Here is a 24,657-nt window from a genome sequence, read left to right as displayed (position 1 = left end):
TATGGTTTATGCAGACTGGAGTTGTACCGATCATGTGCTTCAGTGAGGCAGGCCACAAATGTACTCTTCTATCTGCTGGGTGGCATAGTCTACCCTGTGGTGCTGTGGTGAAGGGCATGGAGGGAGTGTGATCTCCATAGAATCAAAGAAATGTTCGCCAGAGAACAAATGACGCTGAAATATATTTGTACCAGTTGTTATTGTCATGATGGACTCTGATAAACATACATTCTCTTGTCTTCTTGGAATACATGCAGACGCACTCTATCTGTCATTATCTAGAATTATATCCTACAATCAATACAACGAGTTCAAACTAACCTGGTGTATTATTCCAGAGGATACACTGAACAACAGAAATCTCTTTCAGCACCTTTTGATGCTAAGGAGAAGGAGTCAACGGAAAGAGTTAATCTATGGTTAAAGGGGCACTGATTAACAGGACCCTTTCAGTACTAGAAATACGGTGACCAATAAATAAAGTCCAAGTACTTTGAAAAATTAACCTCAAAAATTCCACATGTCTATTAATGAATTGTTTTGCCCGTCAACACCTGTCACCAAAATAGAAAAAGTAGGAAGAAATACTTCAATGCACTGCTGGAAACCATATGGGGTGACAGCAACTGCATTACGGAAGAAAACATGAACTGCAAGGACCACCTAGTAAGAAGTAATCTTTTCTTACATGTGGATATGAGACATTCCAAGCATTCATTTACTGCATTATCCAGAGATCTAACAAACTGATTTCGAGGAAACACTCACGAAGACATATCCTGGGGTGACTCATCACTGAGGAACATGGTGTTTGCTGCACAAAAGTGTGTAATAAGGATAATTTGTTGCCAATGAAGAATCCCAATTTTAAAACAACAAAAACAATCATGAATATAATACTGGAAGGAGAAATGACTTACAATATTCTTCATTCAACCTTATGGTAGCACAGAGAGTAGTGAGTGATTCCAGTATAAAAATCTTTGACCACTTATCCAGTGATAAATAATGTAATAGGTAATAAAATCACATGAAACTCAAATTGAAATAATATCTAACTGACCATTCCTTCTACACTATAGACTAATTTCTGAAAGTGTAATAAAATAGACCTGAGTGGTGAAGGAAAGGGGGGGGGGGGGGGGTTAACACTGGAAATTGCTGATAAGGGAAGTGTAAACTGCATAAAATGTGTTTAGGACACAAATCACTCATCCTAAGAACAGTGGTAACACCCATTTGCAAGTAAAACTGTGCATATTACCAGGAGAAACATTTGAGAGATCACCTTTTCAAGGTCTTAGAGAACTTGGATAAAGTGAGAAATCAGAATATGAACATAAGAATCAAAAACACACAAAAAACAACAAAATATTGCCTGCTTTTGATTTGTACTTCTTTGGGCAATATAAGCTCTACATGAGAAACATCATTACAAATTTGTAATCAACACAAACTAGTACATAACTGCTACAAACCCTTGTGAATTTTGAGCATGTTTCCTCTGCTTCTTTGATTAGGTTTGCTCTCAACATGTACTTGGCGCATTTGGAGTTTATATATCGATCTGCTGTATCCAACCCTTGTGCTTCATCCAGCCACTTGTATGCCTCTATTACATCTCCACCATGCTATTGAAAGTAATATTTAAGAAAAGCAATTACACATTACAAAAAAATTACAAACTAATTTTTTTTTCAAAACATTATATGAGAAACATGTTTTATGAAGTATGTTACTAAATGAGCCATGTTGTGAAATGTTAACAACACAAACATAAACTAAATACACTCCTAGTACTTCAGACGTACATTTCAAGCCATAAAGCATCAGTAGTGCTCCTAGATTTCAATATCAAAACGAAACAAGCACACACAATGTTTTCTTATAATCAGAGCCAGCAATAACTAATTTATTTAATACATTTGCTGCAGGCTAGCATTAACAGAACTGGATGTGTTGCTCATGTTGATGCATATAAGCATCAGCTTTAGTGAATGTGTTAATGTGGTCATGCTGGTCATGTTTAGGAACTGTGATTGTGTGTGTGGAATAATTACTTGTGTTTTTCTGCCACCAGTCACATTTATTTATTTTTTGTTTAATTTGACACACTGCAATGGATTTCAAGCATGTTCCTCTCATCATCAGGTGTTTATAACTTTTTGGAACATTGTTCCAGGAAAAACAGTGATTTTACAATATTATAACTTATTTCAATACACACAGTTGTCATCACATTTCAGTTGTTTGTTTTTATTTTTAGATAATTGATTTTGATCTTATAAGAGATTATCTTCAGATCTTACATGCCTTGATTACCATAGGAACCATTGGCGTGAAACAGGTACATCTCTGCAGGTGTGGAGAACACTGCTCAAATGCAACTTAAATGTGATCACAGTTGTGTTTATGTATAAAGATGTTACTTAAAGATAAACTGTCATAATTGAAACTAGCCTAGGACTGTTTTGTTCACTGTCCTTGTGCTGGAGTGGCTATGTGGGTATTTGGGGGAAGGGGGGGGGGGGCAGCAGGTAGTATGTGGCCAGAAATCTATAGTTGTCTTCTGCTATCATGAAGCTGTGCTCCATTGTTGTGACTGATACCACATGCTGAGTAAAACATGCTCGAAATGCACTACAATGTGTTAAATATAAGATAAATGAATGTGGCTGGTAGAATAATAATAACTGCTAATTTAATGTCATTTCTTTATTCGACTATAATAGCAGTCCAATTAATAAGCTGTACTCAAGTATTAGTGTGTGTACGAAAAAAATCAAATAAAGAGATTGGGAGGGTTGTAAAGATATATTGCTCAAGAAACTAACATGAAAAATGATCAAACGATGATTGACAGTTTTGCTCTTATTCTGACGACATTTACACAGAAGAATAGAATCAAGAACTTTATTGGAGAATCCAAGGCGTAGAAGCTGTTACTACCTGTCCTTTTTTTTTTTTTTTCCCAAATCTAATGTCAAAATAAAGATGCTTAATCTGTTCAGAGAACTTATATATTTTTACTGTAATATCAAGACGAAAACTGACTGAATCAGACACAATAAGCAGTTGGGCAATATATGTACAAAAGAACATACACTACTGTTATTATGTTATGTGATTAACACTGAAACCAGTAGAACACTGAAAAGTGAAATATAATAATAAGGGTGTCACAAAACCAAGAAATTATTTTACTTCTGCTCGAGTCAAATTAGAATTATGTATCCGGAATGAAACTTCCACAAGCTATGCAAATCTCTAATGATCAATAGTAACAGAACACATCTTACATTTTGTCAGAAATTTTATTTCTATTACTTGTTTTTAATAGACCCATGTTTCATGCTGATTTTCAAGTTGTGTGTCACATGGTTTCTAAATCATTCATCTATTCATAAAAGGGTCAAATACATATACAAAGACTTACCTTGTAAATCCGACCTTTTGTTACAAAAAGTTCTATAAGAGTAGGTGTATGGTCAATGGCAGCATCAATGTAATAAAGTGCCCTTTCTGTGTCCCCTAAAAAGTCATAATGCTGGGCTAAGTAATAGTATGCCCATAAAAGGGCTGAAGCAGGCTCCTTAGGAAGATTTTCTGCGACATCTACAATGAAAGACACAAAATGTGTAATATTAACAGACTATAGCAACAATAAAAATATAGTGCAAACCCATGTTCCATTTAAAATTGCTTGATAGCTGATGTCTATCACTTGGCACTGCAGTATTGCCATGTTGGTTACTGCTTGGTTGAAGGCGACACACAAACACAGTGGATCACTTGACGAGTGCTAAAATGCTGTTCATGTAATATGGAGTAATGTTGTAAGCTGCTGCCATTAGGTATGATTAGAACACGAGATGCTTTGTCAGCAGAAGATTTTGAATGACTAATCACTGAACTGCTGCAGACAACAAATTCTGTAGCCCTGAATTTACACTCGAGTCCTGTCCTAATCACAACCTGTTGATGTGCGCAGCGGTCAGTGACCTGTAGCAGAGCTGTTAATCACGCTTACTTTGCTGATAGCAATTAAAGCTGACCTATGCGAGCAAACTCAAAACAGAAAAAATTCAGTTCCTGCACTGAAAGGAAACTATAAGATGTCACTTTTTCTACGTGTGCTGATGCAATACTGACTGATGGCAGTCCTGGCTGGAACTCATTTACAGGTTATATGTGACACAGACAGATTCCAAATCAAAAAAGTATGACACGAAGAAAAGTAAGAGTGAATAAGAAAGTCACACAATGATGAAAACGATATGACACAGATTAAAAATGACAAAGATTAAAAATAAAAAATATATGCTGAAACTAATTAACTAAAAATAATAATAGTCATTTTGATAAAGATTTAAAAATACGTAAATATTATCATTCGACGGGATTCAAATCCACGAACTTCTGTATCTCAAGCTGAAACTTTGCTACTGCTACAGAAAGCCTTTAAACCAAACTTTTATATTTATTTATCTCTAGAACAAGTTGCAACACTCATTTGCAATATGACAGCATTTCCTCGGATGTGTGTATTATAACTCCTAATCTACACATCACCATGGGCAGATGGAATACACCTGGGAAATCACTTCACCATCCATGCTTCACAAAACTTCAGTTGTAAAAACACCACCCTTTCTGCTGTCTGCTGCCTTCAAAAAGTTCGGTTTCACATCATGTCCTATGAAGTTTACCTACTGTAAGCTGATCTCTGTGATGATGGTAACTCAATATGTGAAGTCAAATCACATCTTGTGCGAAAAAATCCAGTAGTTTCTGGCTTGTGGTGTGTGCGAAATGTGTGTTCTTTTGTGTACAGTGTGTTAACTGTAAGATGGCAGAGTTGTGAGGGGAGTGTGGGGAGAGGAGGAAGCAAGCATAGGCTGGCGAAGGGAGAGGAGCCGATTGGGGGGGGGGGGGTGTGCAGGAGGGGGAGGGGGGGAGGGGGGGAGGGGGGGAGGGGGGGAGGGGAGTGGTGGAGTGTGGGGGACGGGGGGGGGGGGGGGCAGGCACGGCTACCAGTTGCAGTGCTGGCACTACAAATTGCGCGTCATGCTTACACGAAAGCAGACGAAAGGCTTGGAAGTAAAACACGCTTTAAATGTTGCTCGTAAACGAAACTGAAATAGTCATGTACATTAAAATATATAAAAATGAATGTATGTATGTTTGTCTACTATGCGCTCACAAACCATTCATCCAATTGCAATAATACAGTGGTGTTTCCATACAAAGCAATACGGTAGCAAGGAAAAATGAAATATATGGTAATTCGGACGAAATAGGGGGCTCCTTCAAAGTGATCGCGCACAAAATATCTGAAATGGAAACTCACCTTTTCTTGCCAGGCGTTTGTGGTGATACGCCAGGATGATTTTTGGAAAATTGTTTGAATCTTCCAATGCTACGCATGCTTTGTCCTGTGTATGTAGCAGCTCGCACAAAAGATTTGTAAATGGGGTGTAGCAATTTCTTCTGTTCCCTTTCCCCTTCGCAGCATTCAATCACACGCAATATAATTTAGCGAGCATCGCTACGTAATACTGGTTTCCTTGTAACCGTAGGACTACCGGTAGGGGTTGTTAGCGACTCCCGAGATGGGCCAGCAACTGCCTCTTCACTCATTTTGATAATGTTTAGCACAACTGCATAATAAAAACACGCAGAACAGTACAGCGCAAAACAATAACGAAGCAGACGACAATGACTACCTTGTACAACATGGTCAGCTACGTAATGTTGGCAGCAGTTGGAACTGCGTGCCTACCGAAGCCTCTCGACGTTTACCGACTTCTACCGATTCAGCACTAGGAAGAGGTCTGCCATCTAAAAGTTTACACAGTGTATGTTGTTTTGGGTGTGTTTATTACGTGTAATGAAATGCGAAATGAAAGGGCTAAACTCAGGATTTGGGATCCCAGCACAACAAGAAAAAAATCCAGACAAGGAATCAGAAGTGAACTGACTGACTGTTGTGGCAGTTTTGCAATGGCGAAAACTTTGGTGAAGTTGAGCATTCTGACTGGAGGAAGCACCTACAACATGTGAAGTGTCAACTATCAAGTAATTTTAATCAGACTGTAGTCATCCCAGCGATCAACAACTATTAGGCAAAGACACAGAAATTTCAAAATTCTGTAGCTTGCTGGCTCAGTCAATGACTGTCAAATCAACAATTCCAAAGGTTACAGATTGAATCCTCTATTGGTATTTTAGTTTATTTTCTGACTCTTAACACTTTCACTGTTACAGGCACGCTCTCTGCATTCTGTGCTGAGCATGGCTTTTTTGCTACTGTACTCCATGCCAAATGCTGAAACCTGTGCGAGAGACAGTGTTCCGGCCCCTGTGAAATGATCATTATCCAGTTTTAAGAAAACTATTCATGGCAAAAAGAAAGAAAGAAAAAACTGACTTTTGCACATCTTACAGTCTAATATCTTCCTTCAATAAAGGACTGAATTATTTTTAAATCACAGTACAGCACGGCATCAAAAGAAGTAAAACACTGCATGATATTTTGGGTTTGCAGAGGTAAAAAAAGCATTGCTTAAACTTTGCATATGATTGATTTTAGCTCCTACAGTTGCAATATATGTAATGTAGCTAGGATATCAAAATTTTATTTAAAACTGAGAGCAGAATGGTATCTCATTTCATTTTCAAGTTATTAATTTTTAAATTTGACAGACTGTTATGTGCGATCGCTCCCATTTGTGTCCCTGTGAATCAGGAATTATGTGGTTGTAACAATCGTCATATTTCATGAAACAGTTGAGGGTACTGAAACAAAGTTTTTTACAAATGATGTCATGCAAAGATGCACATTTCTTGTATGGTAAGTACTCTACACTCTTTTAATCACCGAGCTATGGAAGTAAGTTGTTCGCAGTAGGGAGTGGTTGGCGGCTCAGGATGCATACAGATGTCAATAGCATTGTAGGAGAACCCAAGTGGCATGTGCATGCATGTCCACAGCACCTAGGAAACAGCAGAGCAGGATGTGTCTAAACATCAAGAGCAGCGAAAGGGTTAATGTGACAACTTATAATACCTATTTGGCACTGACATTCATGTCAATGACTGCATTGTTGTACTAATGGCACTTAATGCTTGTTATTAAATCATTTATTGTATTTTCTCAATAATGCATACTTAGGATCACTGCATATAAGCATACATATTGGAGAATTACAACTGCAAGACAACTTGTGAACTTGATCAACTGCCCATATGACACAATGAGATCTTTAAAGCTACCAACAGAAGATTACTTCACCACAGACAAATGACAAACTATCAGAAGAAGTGTGGGAAACAGAAAGAGTACAGGCAGTTGGCGGAATTGGTGAAGGCGGAAAGCCTCGCTCGCGGGGTGGAATCTGAGCTAACTATTTGTAGTTTCGTTCCCAGAACCGATCGCGGTCCTCTGGTTTGGAGCCGAGTAGAAGGCTTAAACCAGAGGCTCAGACAATTCTGCGGAGATCTGGGGTGCAAATTTCTTGACCTCCGCTACCAGGTGGAGAAATGTAGGGTCCCCCTGAATAGGTTAGGCGTGCACTACACGCAGGAAGCAGCTACAAGGGTAGCGGAGTACGTGTGGAGTGCACATGTGGGTCTTTCAGGTTAGAGAATTCCTTCCCTGGGCCCGACAAGACGCCTCCTGAGACGCGGCAAGGTAGGAGTAGGCAAAAATGCAACAGGGAATAACAATATTAATCTGCTAATAGTAAACTGCAGGAGCATCTATACAAAAGGTCCCAGAACTGCTATTATTAATTAAACGGTCACAATGCCCACATAGTAATAGGGACAGAAAGTTGGCTGAAACCCAGATGTAAAACAGTAATGAAATTTCTAAACTCAGATTGGAATGTATACCGCAGAGACAGGCTGAACAGTGAAGGGGAAGGCGTGTTTATAGCAATAAGAAGTTCAATAGTATCGAAGGAAATTGACGGAGATCCGAAATGTGAAATAATTTGGGTGAACATCATGGTTAAAGCAGGGTCAAACATGGTAATTGGATGTCTCTATAGGCCCCCTGGCTCAGCAGCTGTTGTGGCTGAGCACCTGAAGGATAATTTGGAAAATATTTCGAGTAGATATCCCCACCATGTTATAGTTCTGGGTGGAGATTTTAATTTGCCGGATATAGACTGGGAGACTCAAATGTTCACAACGGGTGGCAGGGACAAAGAATCCAGTGAAATTTTTTTAAGTGCTTTATCTGAAAACTACCTTGAGCAGTTAAACAGAGAACCGACTCGTGGTGATAACATATTAGACCTTCTGCTGACAAACAGACCCAAACTATTTGAAACAGTTAACGCAGAACAGGGAATGAGCGATCATAAAGCGGTTACTGCATCGATGATTTCAGCCGTAAATAGAAATATTAAAAAAGGTAGGAAGATTTTTCTGTTTAGCAAAAGTGACAAAAAACATATTACAGAGTACCTGACGCCTCAACACAAAAGTTTTGTCTCAAGTACAGATAGTGTTGAGGATCAGTGGACAAAGTTCAAAACCATTGTACAATATGCGTTAGATGAGTATGTGCCAAGCAAGATTGTAAGAGATGGAAAAGAGCCACAGTGGTACAACAACCGAGTTAGAAAACTGCTATGGAAGCAAAGAGAACTTCACAGCAAACATAAACATAGCCAAAGCCTTGCAGACAAACAAAAATTACGTGAAGCGAAATGTAGTGTGAGGAGGGCTACGCGAGAGGTGTTCAATGAATTGGAAAGTAAAGTTCTATGTACTGACTTTGCACAAAATCCTAAGAAATTTTGGTCTTATGTCAAAGCGGTAGGTGGATCAAAACAAAATGTCCAGACAATCTGTGACCAAAATGGTACCAAAACAGAGGATGACAGACTAAAGGCCGAAATACTAAATGTCTCTTTCCAAAGCTGTTTCACAGACGAAGACTGCACTGTAGTTCCTTCTCTAGATTGTCGCACAGATGACAAAATGGTAGATATCGAAATAGACGACAGAGGGATAGAGAAACAATTAAAATCGCTCAAAAGAGGAAAGGCTGCTGGACCTGATGGGATATCAGTTCGATTTTACACAGAGTAAGCGAAGGAACTTGCCCCCCCTTCTTGCAGCGGTGTACCGTAGGTCTCTAGAAGAGCGTAGCTTTCTAAAGGATTGGAAAAGGGCCCAGGTCATCTCGGTTTTCAAGAAGGGACGTCGAACAGATGTAAGAACTATAGATCTATATCTCTAACGTCGATCAGTTGTAGAATTTTGGAACACGTATTATGTTCGAGTATAATGACTTTTCTGGAGACTAGAAATCTACTCTGTAGGAATCAGCATGGATTTCGAGAAAGACGGTCGTGTGAAACACAGCTCGCGCTATTCGTCCATGAGACTCATAGGGCCATAGACATGGTTTCACAGGTAGATGCTGTGTTTCTTGACTTCCGCAAGGCGTTTGATGCAGTTCCCCACAGTTGTTTAATGATCAAAGTAAGAGCATATGGACTATGACCAATTCTGTGATTGGACTGAAGAGTTCCTAGTTAACAGAACGCAGCATGTCATTCTCAATGGACAGAAGTCTTCCGAAGTAAGAGTGATTTCAGGTGTGCCGCAGGGGAGTGTCGTAGGACCGTTGCTATTCACAATATACATAAATGACCTTGTGGATGACATCGGAAGTTCACGGAGGCTTTTTGCGGATGATGCTGTGGTATATCGAGAGGTTGTAACAATGGAAAATTGTACTGAAATGCAGGAGGATCAGCAGGGAATTGACACATGGTGCAGGGAATGGCAATTGAATCTCAATGTAGACAAGTGCAATGTGCTGCGAATACATAGAAAGATAGATCCCTTATCATTTAGCTACAAAATAGCAGGTCAGCAACTGGAAGCCGTTAATTCCATAAATTATCTGGGAGTAAAGGAAACAAAAGAAAAATTTGGAGTAGGTATTAAAATCCATGGAGAAGAAATAAAAACTTTGAGGTTCGTCGATGACATTGTAATTCTGTCAGAGACAGCAAAGAACTTGGAAGAGCAGTTGAACGGAATGGATGGTGTCTTGAAAGGAGGATATAAGATGAACATCAACAAAAGCAAAACGAGGATAATGGAATGTAGTCAAATTAAGTCGGGTGATGCTGAGGGAATTAGATTAGGAAATGAGACACTTAAAGTAGTAAAGGAGTTTTGCTATTTAGGGAGTAAAATAACCGATGATGGTCGAAGTAGAGAGGATATAAAATGTAGACTGGCAATGGCAAGGAAAGCGTTTCTGAAGAAGAGAAATTTGTTAACATTGAGTATAGATTTAAGTGTCAGGAAGTCATTTCTGAAAGTATTTGTATGGAGTGTAGCCATGTATGGAAGTGAAACATGGACAATAAATAGTTTGGACAAGAAGAGAATAGAAGCTTTCGAAATGTGGTGCTACAGAAGAATGCTGAAGATTAGATGGGTAGATCACATAACTAATGAGGAAGTATTGAATAGGATTGGGGAGAAGAGAAGTTTGTGGCACAACTTGACCAGAAGAAGGGATCGGTTGGTAGGACATGTTCTGAGGCATCAAGGGATCACCAATTTAGTATTGGAGGGCAGCGTGGAGGGTAAAAACCGTAGGGGGAGACCAAGAGATGAATATACTAAGCAGATTCAGAAGGATGTAGGTTGCAGTAGGTACTGGGAGACGAAGGAGGTTGCACATGATAGAGTAGCATGGAGAGCTGCATCAAACCCAGTCTCGGGACTGAAGACCACAACAACAACAACAACAACAACAACATCTGGGAGTACGCATTAGGAGTGATTTAAAATGGAATGATCATATAAAGTTGATAGTTGGTAAAGCAGATGCCAGACTGAGATTCATTGGAAGAATCCTAAGGAAATGCAATCCGAAAACAAAGGAAGTAGGTTACAGTACGCTTGTTCGCCCACTGCTAGAATACTGCTCAGCAGTGTGGGATCCGTACGAGATAGGGTTGATAGAAGAGATAGAGAAGATCCAATGGGGAGCAGCGCACTTCATTACAGGATCATTTAGTAATCGCGAAAGCGTTACGGAGATGATAGATAAACTCCAGAGGAAGACTCTGCAGGAGAAATGCTCAGTAGCTCGGTAGGGGCTTTTGTTAAAGTTTCGAGACCATACCTTCACCGAAGAGTCAAGCAGTATATTGCTCCCTCCTACGTATATCTCGCGAAGAGACCATGAGGATAAAATCAGAGAGATTAGAGCCCACACAGAAGCATACCGACAATCCTTCTTTCCACGAACAATACGAGACTGGAATAGAAGGGAGAACCGATAGAGGTACTTGAGGTACCCTCCGCCACACATCGTCAGGTGGCTTGCGGAGTATGGATGTAGATGTAGATACTAGCAGTCAGCAAGAATATGAGATTTAATGATGGCAGCATAGTTACAAACACAACATTGTGAAGCACATTATCACTCAATAAAACAGCAATCAACATGATAACATTTCCTCGGATGTGTGTACTATACCTGCTAATCTACATATCACCATGCACAGATGAAGTACATCTGAGAAATCACAAATCACCATCTACGCTTCATGAAACTTCATTTGTAAAAACACCACCACTTCTTGAACTAGTATTTCAAATGCCCAACTTGTAATCCAAAATAACTGGGCTGGTTAAGTCATGGCTTTTATTCCACTCTGTGGGCAGAAATTTCATTGACTAGCATAAACCACAGGCATGTGGTACCATTTTATAGTTTGGGTTATGTTTATATTGCAAGAACTCACTTCTCTTGCTCCTACAGATTATCAGCTGTCATCTGGTTTTATGATCTCTGTACACACTGTATCTGTTAGACAATGTTTCAATTTTTGACAAATGAGAATGGCATCTTTCAAGATAACAATGAACATAACCATCACACGTGTTCTAAGAACAGCACGAAGAACTCACAGTGAACGTTCATCACCTTTGGAGGCTGCATACCTGTGACAAATTTAGCCATACCACATCATTATTGACATCTTAATTATGGCATTACTACTTTGCATGGTATTTGATGCATAGTCATTATGCTGTAATAACAGAACTGTACTATGCAGCCATCAGCCAGCCTGGCACTGGGAAAAAGATCAAGAGAGGGGTTGTCATGAACTGTACTCATTACATTACCAGATTTATACTCAGAAATTCTCTCTCTTAAACAATACGGAATAGGTGAAACACTGTTAAAGCTCAGGCACAAAGCAAAGGGATACTAAAACTACTTTCTAGCGTTATATCTGGATAACTGATTCTCAAACCTAGATGTAAGATACATTTTTTTCTGTACAGAGAAAAAGTGTTGCAAATAGCCCCGAAAAGTAAGGACTAAGGGTACGTTGACATTGTCATGCACTTTAAGTTTATATGGGACTGCCATTTTCAGTAAGGTACTGAAAAGTTGTGGCCCTATGGTATGTAAAGTGCATATATGTATGTAAATATATTATTAATGTGATGTAATTTTCAAAATGTGGAATAAATATAATATTGCAAGCTCTCTCTGTGAAAAGTACTCTTCATAAATTGTGGCCAGTCTGTCCCGTATGAACACATTCCAAAATCTGACAAAATTTCCAACTTATCCAAGCCATTTATGCTAACCAAAACATTTGTTAGAGTGTTCACTTTTTTTTATTGATACAGAGGGTACTGGTGCAGCAAAAATTCTCAAATCATGCAAAGCAGCTTCTAAAAAACAAATAGTAAATTATATTTTTTGTGACAGTTATTACAGAGCTTTTACACGAACATGCTGTCTTTAAATTCTGAAGAACTTGGGTAAAGCAGATTTGCTCTGTTAATAACATAACCTTGCTTGACTAAAGTAGTGTACGAAAAAGGTACAGCAAATATGATATGCAGTTGCAAGTTCTGAGGCACATGTATTGCTAAAAACATAGTGGTCACAAAAGCTTTATTCATTAATTAACAAAGCTAACTTTTCAAGTAACAGACTAACTTTTAAGTTAATTTTGAAAAACGACAAAGAACTCTCTAACTTCCATTAACTTTGAATCCATTAATCGTTAGTTAGGTACCTGCTACTTATGGGAAAAATAGCGCATTGCCACCCACATAAATCATGTTCTGACAAGTACCGGTCATGCAGATGACTGGCTATGCCAAGATGACACGATTGGTCTAACTAAATGAAGTACGAAGAACAAACAATAGGTGTTGCCCATTTATTATTGTTAGTTTACCGAGTTTAGAAAAAAGCATTACCTTCCGTTAGTGGACTGGCTGTGGAAACTACATCACAGAATCAGATTATAGGTGTCTGTGGGTGAATTTAACTGATTATGTTAATTTTGTATCCAGTTCGGGAGAACGAATACTTTTCAACTGCAAACTGTGCTTTCCTTTTTTTAAAAAAAAACACCCAACAATTAGGACTGATGCTTTGAGCCTTAAAAATTTGAAACTACACCTAAGGAGAGCACATGAGGTGCCATAAGTACAGTCTGAAGAAACAGTAAAGGCAAAATCCGGTCGAGGAAAGCCTAAAAGAAAAATCGATCTTGGGCATTCAGATATTGACTGCGGAGCCAATAGCAGTAATCTGGTTAAAAGAAAATGACAGAGAAGCATTTGAGAGTCTCTCAGCATTGCAGCAACTGGCAGAGGTGTGTCTCAAGGTAGCGTGGACCAATGCATAGTAAACTTTGTTGTTACGAACTTGATTCCTTTACATACCATCAAATCAAAGTCATTTGAGAAGCTGATATAAACTTTCAACCCCAGGTAAAGTTCAGTTTTGACGAGAACATTGGGTAGACGCATTGCTGATGATCAGATACTGTCTTACTCTTCTGTGTGTTGACTCTACCATGATTTAACGTTGATACCTAAATAATTATAAAACTGAATGATTAAACTATTTTTTCTTTATCTTCGATATCCTAACTAAACATTTCCAACCAAAAACTTTTTATTTAAGCAACATAATGTGTTTCATTCATTGCTCATTTCGCTGTACCCACAACATAAAATTTAGTATTACAAGTTACCAATTAACTTCAGCTTCCAGTAAATCTCGTGTAAAGTAACACTTTAATGTTCAACAAAGTTAACTTTTTAAGTAATATATTAATGATTAGCAAAGTTAACTTTCTGGTTAAGGTTGTCCAGCTACGATTATCAACTGAGTGAAAGAAAGGTAATAAATAAAAGTCTGTTAAAATTACTTGGTCCAGCTATTTTTGTTACCAGAATAATGTTGGCGTCTTTTGAGGGAATACATATCATTAAATTAAAATATTTCATTCATTATTGTCGTATATGATTCTATTTTGGAACAACACTGCATTTGGGAAAAGATATTCACTGTATTAACAAACTGATTACAATTTTTATGCGGTTCACACATGCTCATCCAAATAGTCTACTGTTGGCCTCACAATACATTTGATCACTGATGAAATTTGTTTGTTAAAATCATACCAGTTTGTGAATTGCAGTAAGCTACACAAATATAATACTAAAACAATGGATAGTTCAGATGGTGTGTGTGTGTGTGTGTGTGTGTGTGATTTTATTTTTCCATTTTCGAAGAAGGCGTTTTGCCTGTAAGCTTAAATGTATAGTAGTCATTTCGTTGTGCTTGTCTGTGACACAGCATCTCCTCTATACAGTGAATAGCAATTTATCCTGTCCACAGTATTCAAATTTAATGCCAGAAGGACTAAAGATTTGTGTACACTTGAGTGAACTTATCTCTGGCACAGAAGGGAACAAAACTTATTAAAAAGAAGAAGAAAAAACTGTAAATCGCACCTCTGTTAACACACAAATGTAAATTTTCTAATATATGAGAGCAAACTTTTTGCAAGGATGGCAGAAGAAAAATTAGGCTTTAACATCCCACGAGTGACAAAGTCATTGGAAACAGAACACAGGCCCAGGATGGACATGGACAGCAAAAAGGAATCAACCGCACTCTTTTTACGGGAACCATCCCTACATTCAACTGAATCAGCAGGAAGCCTAAATCTGGATGACAAAATTGAGATCTGAACCCTGCTCTTCCTAAATTAAAGTCCATAGTCCCAACCATAGCTAGACTTCGATCAGTTGCTCTTCTAGAAGACATAGTTCACAATATGCTTATGTTACAGAACTGACAAAGAGAAGATTAGTATGTATTCTAAACAATTAACATAATAATACTTTACAGTTTTATAACTGGAAATAGAACATGCCCCCCCCCCCGCCCCCCCCCCCCCCACACACACACGGTTTACATTATTTGCAGAGAGTTAAGAAAAATGCAAGAACCATCCATGCAATATAATCCACAAGCACATCTGATAAAACCAATGGATTTCCTACAACCACAATACTGACTACGTCGTGGTCAGAGTTGTGGCAAAGTAATCAGTTTCTCGAACCGTATAACTGAATTTCGATTAAAAACTATACTGTTATGTTTAAGCTTTCTTTATATGAAATGATCTCTTAAATTACCAAGTAATTTTTCATAATTGGTTATGCTGTAGGAAGCCACTGAACTCATAAGCTGTAGGAAGCCACTGAACTCATATACAATCATCGAACAGTGAATTATAAAACTGTCAAACAGACTTCAAGATGAATTAAGGACTATATTTCTACAATAGCAATTATTTCCTAAAATAAATTTAGATTTTTCTGTACCATTAGAAAACTTTAGGGAACAGATCTACTGTGTGATTGTTTCACACATATTTTCACAAACTGTGAATAACTTAGAAAAGCTGAAAGCAAACTGAAGTACCTTGTGCACTGAATCGGCCATAAGCCTTTAAAGCATCCACATATTGAAGGACGAGTTTATGGATGGTCTCAACCTTTTCTGGATCTTTATAAAGTGACCTAAGGTCTACAAAAAGAGGGGGTACTCCTTTATGTAGACCTTGCCTTAGGTACTTGTCTACCATGGTACGGAATGTTGAACCTGTAAACAGAATTTAAAGAAACGTTCATGGTGACATTTGGCAGAGCAATCTATTTTTACATAACCATTTAAACTGATAATTATAACAACATAAATTGATAATCCTTCTTAACATATGAACTTAGCAGCACTGCTACAAATATACAAAGCTAAAAATGTAATTTGCTCACATAACACTGCTCACCTCTATAAACTTTCTCTTCACTGCATGAAAATTTAATTATTTCCTATTAGTAACTCAGGTTCCAATGATTGAAAAATACGCAAGATATGTTCTGCACAAATTCAGTGGATACACAAGATATGTTCAACACAAATTCAGTGGTGCATTTTCTAGTATAATTATGGGAGCAGATATGTTATCTCAACAAAAATACAGTAGCAGGAGACAAACATTGTATCTACATGATGGAGGAAATATGATGGAAATTAATGCAATGTCGGATTACTGATTAGTTTCTGAGGAAACTTAATGGAGCCACCATGAAAAAAATCCCGAAAAGTTTAATTATGATATAATCTTCTCCTTCTATTATGAAAAGGATAGGCTGCTACTCACCATATAGTGGATAAATTTAATCACAGACTGGCAGAACAAAAAGACTGCTAACCAAGTAAGATTTCAACCATAAGGCCTTCTTGTGAATTAGACAACATACTCACACACATTATCACTGTCTCTGGCTGCTGAGACAGTCCTCGGCAGTAGTTGTGTGTGTGTGTGTGTGTGTGTGTGTTGTCTACTCCAGAAGAAGGCCTTTTGGCCATTGTCTACTCCAGGAGGAGGTCTTTTGGCCATAAGCTTACTTATGTAGCAGTCTTTTTGTCACACTTGTCTGTGACTCAACATCTCCACTGGATGGGGAGTAGCAATCTATCCTTTTCATAATATTGTCATTATTCCACCTTGGATTTTCCATTGTTTGATTTTGCCTAGTGAATTCTATTTAGACTTTTTCTTGTTGTTTCTGACATCTTTGCCCTTTCCCGACATTTCCTTAAACTAAAGTGAAATATACCAAGAAAGCCAGATTCGTTTAACTAGAACCATTTCGAATAAAGCACTACAACTATCTACTCAATTGTTCGCATGACTGCTGCTTCTGTAACTTAAAGACTTTAACAATCGATTACAAAAGAATATATGCCTTATTCTGCCGGCTCAAATTCCACTTGCTACTCCTCAAACTGCATCATCAGAGTGGACAAAGAGACAGAACAAGATATTCCTTCTTCAGTTCATCTAAACTTTGGAGATGGGAACTTGCTCCCCAACACATCCTTTCATCCACTGCTCTCCTGCCTGGGTTAACCTGTTAGCATAATCCCCTCACCCGCCCTCCTCCCCACTCCCTTCACTTCCTACATGATGACTGTTAAAAATTTATTATTTACTTATTTATTTTTATCTTCCAGTCTCATCCCCAAACATAAATTTTGGGATATCCAGGGAAGAAACCTGTAAACAATGTTACATACAGGACAATAATGTTATTAGCCAACAAAATATAGGGGATAACAAAATTATTTTAGTTAATTCATGACAGAAGTGTTTCACACAGCAACTACTGATACAAATGTACAATCTGAGTTTGTAAAAATAGTCTGCCAAATATTTTCTATAGGACTGTCATTTGCAAAGAAGTTCAAGGAAGAAAAACAAGGTCTTACCTGAAGCATAATTCAGTGGTAGTCGCTTCGGTGCTTGTGCTCTAGGGAAAAGCTCTTGGTAGCCAGCAAACATACGCAGAATATCATCAGGATCCTTCAGCTGCTGTGCTTCCTGCAACTTCATATAATATGATGTGTTTTCTGGATTCCGCATTAGCAGCTGTTTGTATATACTCTCTGCTTCCCTGTAGCGCTTCAGTTCTAGGTATAGCTTACCTGTAGACAAATGTACAAATAATGATCAGTTAAGATTGAAACACCGCAAATAACTGAACATGTTCCCACTACACTGGTCAAAGTAGTAAATCACTTCAGGAAGAACCTTGAAAGAATTAATCATTATACTCCAACGGGCCCATCAAACCACAACAGGCAAGTGAAACATTTTTGAGAAACTGGACCACAGCCACCTACTAAGAAAGTGAGTTCTCTCTCTCTCTCTCTCTCTCTCAACCCCGCCCCCTCCCAAACACACACACACACACACACACACACACACACACACACACACACACAAAATCCCACAGATTATTACATCACACTACTATATGCTATTAGGAGTTTTTGCTCACGCTGTATGAGCATGACTAAATAACCAAAACCAAATAGCTGAACCAAGGTGTTGTACCATCTTAAAGATTTAGTGGCTAATGTGACACTAGGAAACCTAAATGGTACCAAGTGTGGGATATGTGATGGTTATTACAACAGGACAGGATAGAAGCAACTTTCGAAACTTTCCTTGAAGACAAACATAATGAAAAGTGGAAGTGTGTGACACAGTGACACAACAAGCCCTCTAGAAGATAACTGGCATCGGCAACTACCTGCTAGACAGAAGCCACCATACAGCAAATTCAATGCCTGGTATGCTGATCTACACCTGAGTTCTCAGACCAACAGCAATGTAACGTGAATGAGGCAAGCTTATATGAATATAACTGAAGCAGCTCCAAAAGAAGGGAAAAGGGGTGGGGGTGTCAATATTACAAAACTGATGAACTGAATATCATTTACATCTCATGGCTCATGAGAAGTTAAACGAATTCTTGGAAAACCAATTTACGCAAAGAAATAACTAAGAAAGACTGTCATGATTTACTCCAATTTACCAAAGTTGTATTGCAGGAGCAGCTGTGAATAAAATACTTATTAAGGGCCTAACCACCAGCTTTTTTTTTTTTTTATTCTTGAGTCAGAAACATACAAATTTACAGTAGCCATAGCTGGTAGATGGACACAATAAAAACCACACAAACACACACACACACACACACACACACACACACACAAGTCACAAGCTTTCGCAACCCATGGTTGCTTCATCAGGAAAGAGGGAAGGAGAGGGAAAGACGAAAGGATGTGGGTTTTAAGGGAGAGGGTAAGGAGCCATTCCAATCCTGGGAGCGGAAAGACTTACCTTAGGGGGAAAAAGGGACAGGTATACACTCGCCCACATACACATATCCATCCGCACATATACAGACACAAGCAGACATATGTAAAGGCAAAGAGTTTGGGCAGAGATGTCAGTCAAGGCGGAAGTACAGAGGCAAAGACATTGTTGAGTGACAAGTGATGTACGAGGGACGGCAACTTGAAATTAGCGGAGGTTGAGGCCTGGTGGGTAACGGGAAGAGAGGATATATTGAAGGGCAAGTTCCCATCTCCGGAGTTCTGATAGGTTGGTGTCAATGGGAAGTATCCAGGTAACCTGGACAGTGTAACACTGTGCCAAGATGTGCTGACCGTGCACCAAGGCATGTTTAGCCACAGGGTGATCCTCATTAGCAACAAACACTGTCTGCCTGTGTCCGTTCATTTCAATAAATCTGTACCAAACTTTGGGAAGCCTTCTTGGTTACCCAGGCCTGCCAACCCGAAGTTTGGTACAGATTTATTGATAACATCTTCATGATCTGGACTCACAGTGAAGAAGAACTCCAGAATTTCCTCTCCAACCTCAACTCCTTTGGTTCCATCAGATTCACCTGGTCCTACTCCAAATCCCACGCCACTTTCCTCGACACTGACCTCCATCTGTCAACATCCGTCCTCATCAAACCCACCAACAAACACCAGTACCTCCATTATGACAGCTGCCACCCATTCCATATCAAACGGTCCCTTCCCTACAGCTTAGGTCTTCCTGGCAAACGAATCTGCTCTAGTCCCGAATCCCTGAACCATTACACCAACAACCTGAAAACAGCTTTCGCATCCTGCAACTACCCACCCGACCTGGTACAAAAGCAAATAACCAGAGCCAATTTCTCACCCCCTCAAACCCAGAACCTCCCACAGAAGAACCCCAAAAGTGCCCACTTGTGACAGGATACTTTCCGGAACTGGATCAGACTCTGAATGTGCCTCTCAGCAGGGATACGACTTCCTCAAATCCTGCCCTGAAATGAGATCCATCCTTCATGAAATCCTCCCCACTCCACCAAGAGTGTCTTTCCGCCGTCCACCTAACCTTCGTAACCTCTTGGTTCATCCCTATAAAATCCCCGAACTACCTTCCCTACCCTCTCGCTCCTACCCTTGTAGCCGCCCCTGGTGTAAAACCTGTCCCATGCACCCTCCCACCACCACCTACTCCAGACCTGTAACCCGGAAAGTGTACACGATCAAAGGCAGAGCTATGTGTGAAAGCACCCACATGATTTACCAACTGACCTGCCTACACTGTGAAGCGTTCTATGTGGGAATGACCAGCAACAAACTGCCCATTCACATGAAAGGACACAGGCAGACAGTGTTTGTTGGTAATGAGGTGGCCAAACATGCCTTGGTGCACAGCCAGCACATCTTGGCACAGTGTTACACCATCCTAGTTATCTGGATACTTCCCACTAACACCAACCTATCAGAACTCCGGAGATGGGATCTTGCCCTTCAATATATCCTCTCTTCCCATTACCCACCAGGCCTCAACCTCCGCTAATTTCAAGTTGCCGCCACTCATACCTCACCTGTCATTGAACAACATCTTTGCCTCTGTACTTCCGCCTCGACTGGCATCTCTGCCCAAACACTTTGCCTTTACATTTGTCTGCTTGTGTCTCTGTATGTGCGGACGGATATGTGGGTGTATGCGCGAGTGTATACCTGTCCCTTTTTCCCCCCCTAAGGTAAGTCTTTCCGCTCCTGGGATTGGAATGACTCCTTACCCTCTCCCTTAAAACCCACATCCTTTCGTCTTTCCCTCTTTCCTGATGAAGCAACCGTGGGTTGCGAAAACTTGAGATTTGTGTGTGTATTTGTGTGTTTTTTATTGTGTCTATCTACCAGCGCTTTCCCGCTTGGTAAGTCACAGCATTTTTTAAATATATTTTTCCCATATGGAATGTTTCTTTCTGTTATATATGTAGACACACACACAAATTGTATTTATATTATGTGTGCCCAGTACTTTGCAACCGCCAAGGCGCTTAGAGTGGCTTGCAGGAGACCAATCTTCGTGCAGGATGTAGGGCACAAAATGTACTGGAGCATGTGGCTTGTGGTTTGTTCTGGTCCACAATTACAGGACATATCTTCTGTTATGAAGCCCCATCTCTTCAGGTTGTCTCTGGATCATCCAACTCCTGCTCGTAATCTGTTTAAAGATTTCCACACCAGCCAGCTCTCGTTGTGTCCAGATGGTAGTTCTTCAGCTTCTGGCGTCTGCATGTGAGGCGTCGACTTTTTCCATAACTCCAGCCTTGCCTTCTCTGGTGAAATGGTGAGCTTCTCGGATGTCCTCAGGAAGCTCTTTCGCGATCTCAGACATTGCTGTGGTGGATTATGCTAATACTGTATGATGAATGTTCCTCTAGGGAACAAATCAACACTGACTGCAGAATGCTTTAGGTTGATTTAAGATCTTATGCAGTTTCCCAGACTGCCTACTTAAAATATAATAAAACACCATGTAACAATAAAGATGCGAAAGACTGCAAGCATACCACATCAAACCAAATATAACATTTCTTACTAATCCACCATAAGCATTCCGTATTCATAATAATGAACTTCAAAATAGTCTACAAACTGTTTGTTTCAAAGGAGCAATACACATGAGGTAAACACCAGAAATGTCACCTGATAATGCGGCAATCCCTCAGACCTGCCATTTTATTGGTTGCCTACATGCCATTTCAACTTACACAGCAGAGATGTCCAAAGCTAAGCACATGGAGAAAGATGATTGATTAGACGTCACAGCAATTGGTAGAAAAAGAAAAAACATCCACAGAAATTACACAAAGAGTGGTAGCTGCATTAACTTGCATACAGCAGTACAAAACTGGAGACTGAAAGGAATGCACCATGGGGAAAAATAATGGAAATATCCTAATGCTGTGGCTAAGCCATGTCTCTGTAGTATTCTTTCTTCCGGGAGTGCTAGATTTGCAAATTTCACAGGAGAGTTTTTGTGAAGTTTAGAAGTACAGATGAGGTACTGACTAAAGTAAAGCTGTGAGGACATGTCATGAATTGGGGTTGGGTAGCACAGTCACTAGAGCACTCACTCAAAAAAGGTAAAGGTCCCGAGTTCGAGTCTTGTTCCAGCAAACAGTTTTAATCTGCTGTGGAGTTTCAATAATAATTAAGCTGGCTGTACAGATTTAAAAAGAGCACAGAATAGCTTAAATGAAGGAACATACACGAAAAACAAAGAGTAACTAAAAAATCTGTCAAAGTTTGACAACAAATCAATATACAACAAGAAAAATGAGAAGAATAGAGACTGTACGCAAAATTAGGGCAAGCATGAGAAGACTACAAGACAGTGTGGCAGCAGACAGGAAGTCCACCCAAAGTTGTGTTACAAACACTATTATGACCTAGTAAAAGAGATTCATGAGGAATTCCACAGATGACAGAAACTTCAATGAAAGGGAAATGCAGAGGCAACTGGTTGTATCTGTGTTATATTTACCCAACACACCAGTAAAATGCTTGAAGAAGAAGTGGAGCTAGACAACTTGGTAGTAAAATTCAACAAGGTGATGACTGATGACGTCTGCTCCAGTAGCTGAGTGTGAGTGGACTTGAACGGGATGCATTCAGCCTCTTTATGCCAAATGAAGAGCTACTCGATGAAGTAGTAGTGACTTCAAGTCATGAAAACTGACAATAGCCACGAGAGCAGTGAGCTGACCCAACGCCTCTACATACTACAACCAATGACTCCAATGGCAGAGGAAGAAACGATGGTCAATCAGGACCGATGCTCCCCCCAGGGCTTGTGATGACACACGTAACTCGTAACAGGAAGCTATGACCGTTATTAGACATTATAAGAGTTCGGAAATTGACAACTGTAAAGCTAAGAAGTGCTACTCAAGAAGAGCGTGTAAATGAGAAGGCGATGAGTGTCCTTTGTATAGCTGTGAACCACCTATCAAGATATATTCTACTTACCTGGAAATATGCTGACATATAACAATACCAGACATGAGTTGAGAATATTATCCATGGTTGAGGGGATGGTTGTAAGCATTTGGCCCTGTAGAACAACACACATCGCAAAGTACGCACCGCATAAAGAGATAAAACAAATGTTCATCAATGACTAGTACTAGTCGAAGGATTTCCTCTCATCATACTACTTAATAAACAATACCAAACTGTTACGTGAAAATGACATATACTAACTGGCAACCGTTTGAAAAATTGCACCAAGACTTTATTCATTTAACAATTACACAGAACAGACAAAATACTCTGCAGTGTGCACAAGCAAAATATTTATGCACGTTAGGTATGGGCAAAAGCTATCGCCAGGTAAGGAGAAAGGAGGGAAAATGTCTCCAGTGCAACGTCTACAGTAATAATAAAAGAATGCCCTTGTAATTAAAGAAATTGCCCTGTACATTCCAAAAGCTCAGCAGATCTAGGATCAAAATGTTACAAGAGAAAAAGTTCTTTACTTACTTCAATGGCAGTGAATGTCTCAACATATTAAATGCAGTTTTTGAGGTACTTGGAAAACATAATTTTGTACGAAGGACTGAAGTAGGACCGGGTGAAGCCAGAAGCCATCTCTAGTTATCTACAGCCCAGCAACATCAAAACAGTCAAACCCTTCTCAGGAATAGTTCAGAATTATTGGTAGCATATAAACCACATTAGCAAGATAATGACTTTTCCCATACAACATTTTCAAGATGGATGAAGCTTACAGGTAGCAGGAAACAAAAGAAATAGCTTGTGAAATGCTCAAAGCTTGGACTGTTTATACTTGTATGTCACATTTCAGTTGTCTGTTCACAGCAACTACCAACAACAGCCAGAACCAAATGAAGTAATTTTAAGCCATTAAGAAATATCTGCACATATCCTTTGCTTTAACAACTCTAAGTAATTACAGTCACACAGGAGTTACTTGTAAATAATTGAGAATTCAAGGTATTTCTGACCTTATATTTTCAAAGAAAATTCACTGTGTGCAGTAATCACAAGACATGCCAAGAAAAGAGAACTGTTATTTCCACATTTGCAGAGAAGACCATACCAAGGTATGGGAACCATGTTTTGCTATGAAATACAGGAAGCAACTGCCTTGGCAACACTAAATTAGATATGCAAGAGCTACAGGATCAAACCTCCAGACAAAGGATACAGGTTCTTTGGAATGCAAACACTTCACTTCACTACGAAGGAGCATGAACATGTACAACATTGTCTTGACAGAATGAAGTAGTTTTAGGGACTGAGGGGTGGCGTAAGTTATTTCTGCATACATCATCAATGAACACTGTGTGGCAAAGCATAACCCCCTTATGACACACGTTACAGGCAAATTTACAGCCTACCTACAGTGGTGTAAGAGTGTGTACATAGGTTTACTACATAAATGAACTTAATGACCATGTGAAACAACATCAGGCAGCTAAAAAATTCAATTCAGATAACAACAATAAAACAAAGGATATTACTGCAGAAAAATGAATCTGAAAATTTATTAACAGTTGCAAGTGTTTTCATCCCTGACAAAAAAATTTATA

At 39.3% G+C, this 24,657-nt stretch overlaps 1 protein-coding gene across 1 annotated transcript in view; it reads right to left on the bottom strand.

Moving 5' to 3' along the window:
- LOC126094750 (N-alpha-acetyltransferase 15, NatA auxiliary subunit) overlaps nucleotides 1-24,657 on the bottom strand; it is a 283,050-nt gene that overhangs the window by 230,417 nt on the left and 27,976 nt on the right. The window contains exons 7-10 of the mRNA XM_049909300.1: nucleotides 17,660-17,875; nucleotides 15,809-15,988; nucleotides 3,437-3,615; nucleotides 1,479-1,631 (exon numbers count right to left, since the gene is read on the bottom strand). Of these exons, the coding sequence (XP_049765257.1) occupies nucleotides 1,479-1,631; nucleotides 3,437-3,615; nucleotides 15,809-15,988; nucleotides 17,660-17,875 (728 nt within the window). The remainder of the gene's footprint in view (nucleotides 1-1,478; nucleotides 1,632-3,436; nucleotides 3,616-15,808; nucleotides 15,989-17,659; nucleotides 17,876-24,657) is intronic.

The sequence above is a fragment of the Schistocerca cancellata genome, chromosome 8 (assembly GCF_023864275.1).
Source record: "Schistocerca cancellata isolate TAMUIC-IGC-003103 chromosome 8, iqSchCanc2.1, whole genome shotgun sequence".
In the NCBI taxonomy this organism is placed as follows: domain Eukaryota; kingdom Metazoa; phylum Arthropoda; class Insecta; order Orthoptera; family Acrididae; genus Schistocerca; species Schistocerca cancellata.
The sequence above is the reverse complement of the archived record's forward strand: the minus strand, read 5'-3'. Positions and strand labels throughout refer to the sequence as shown.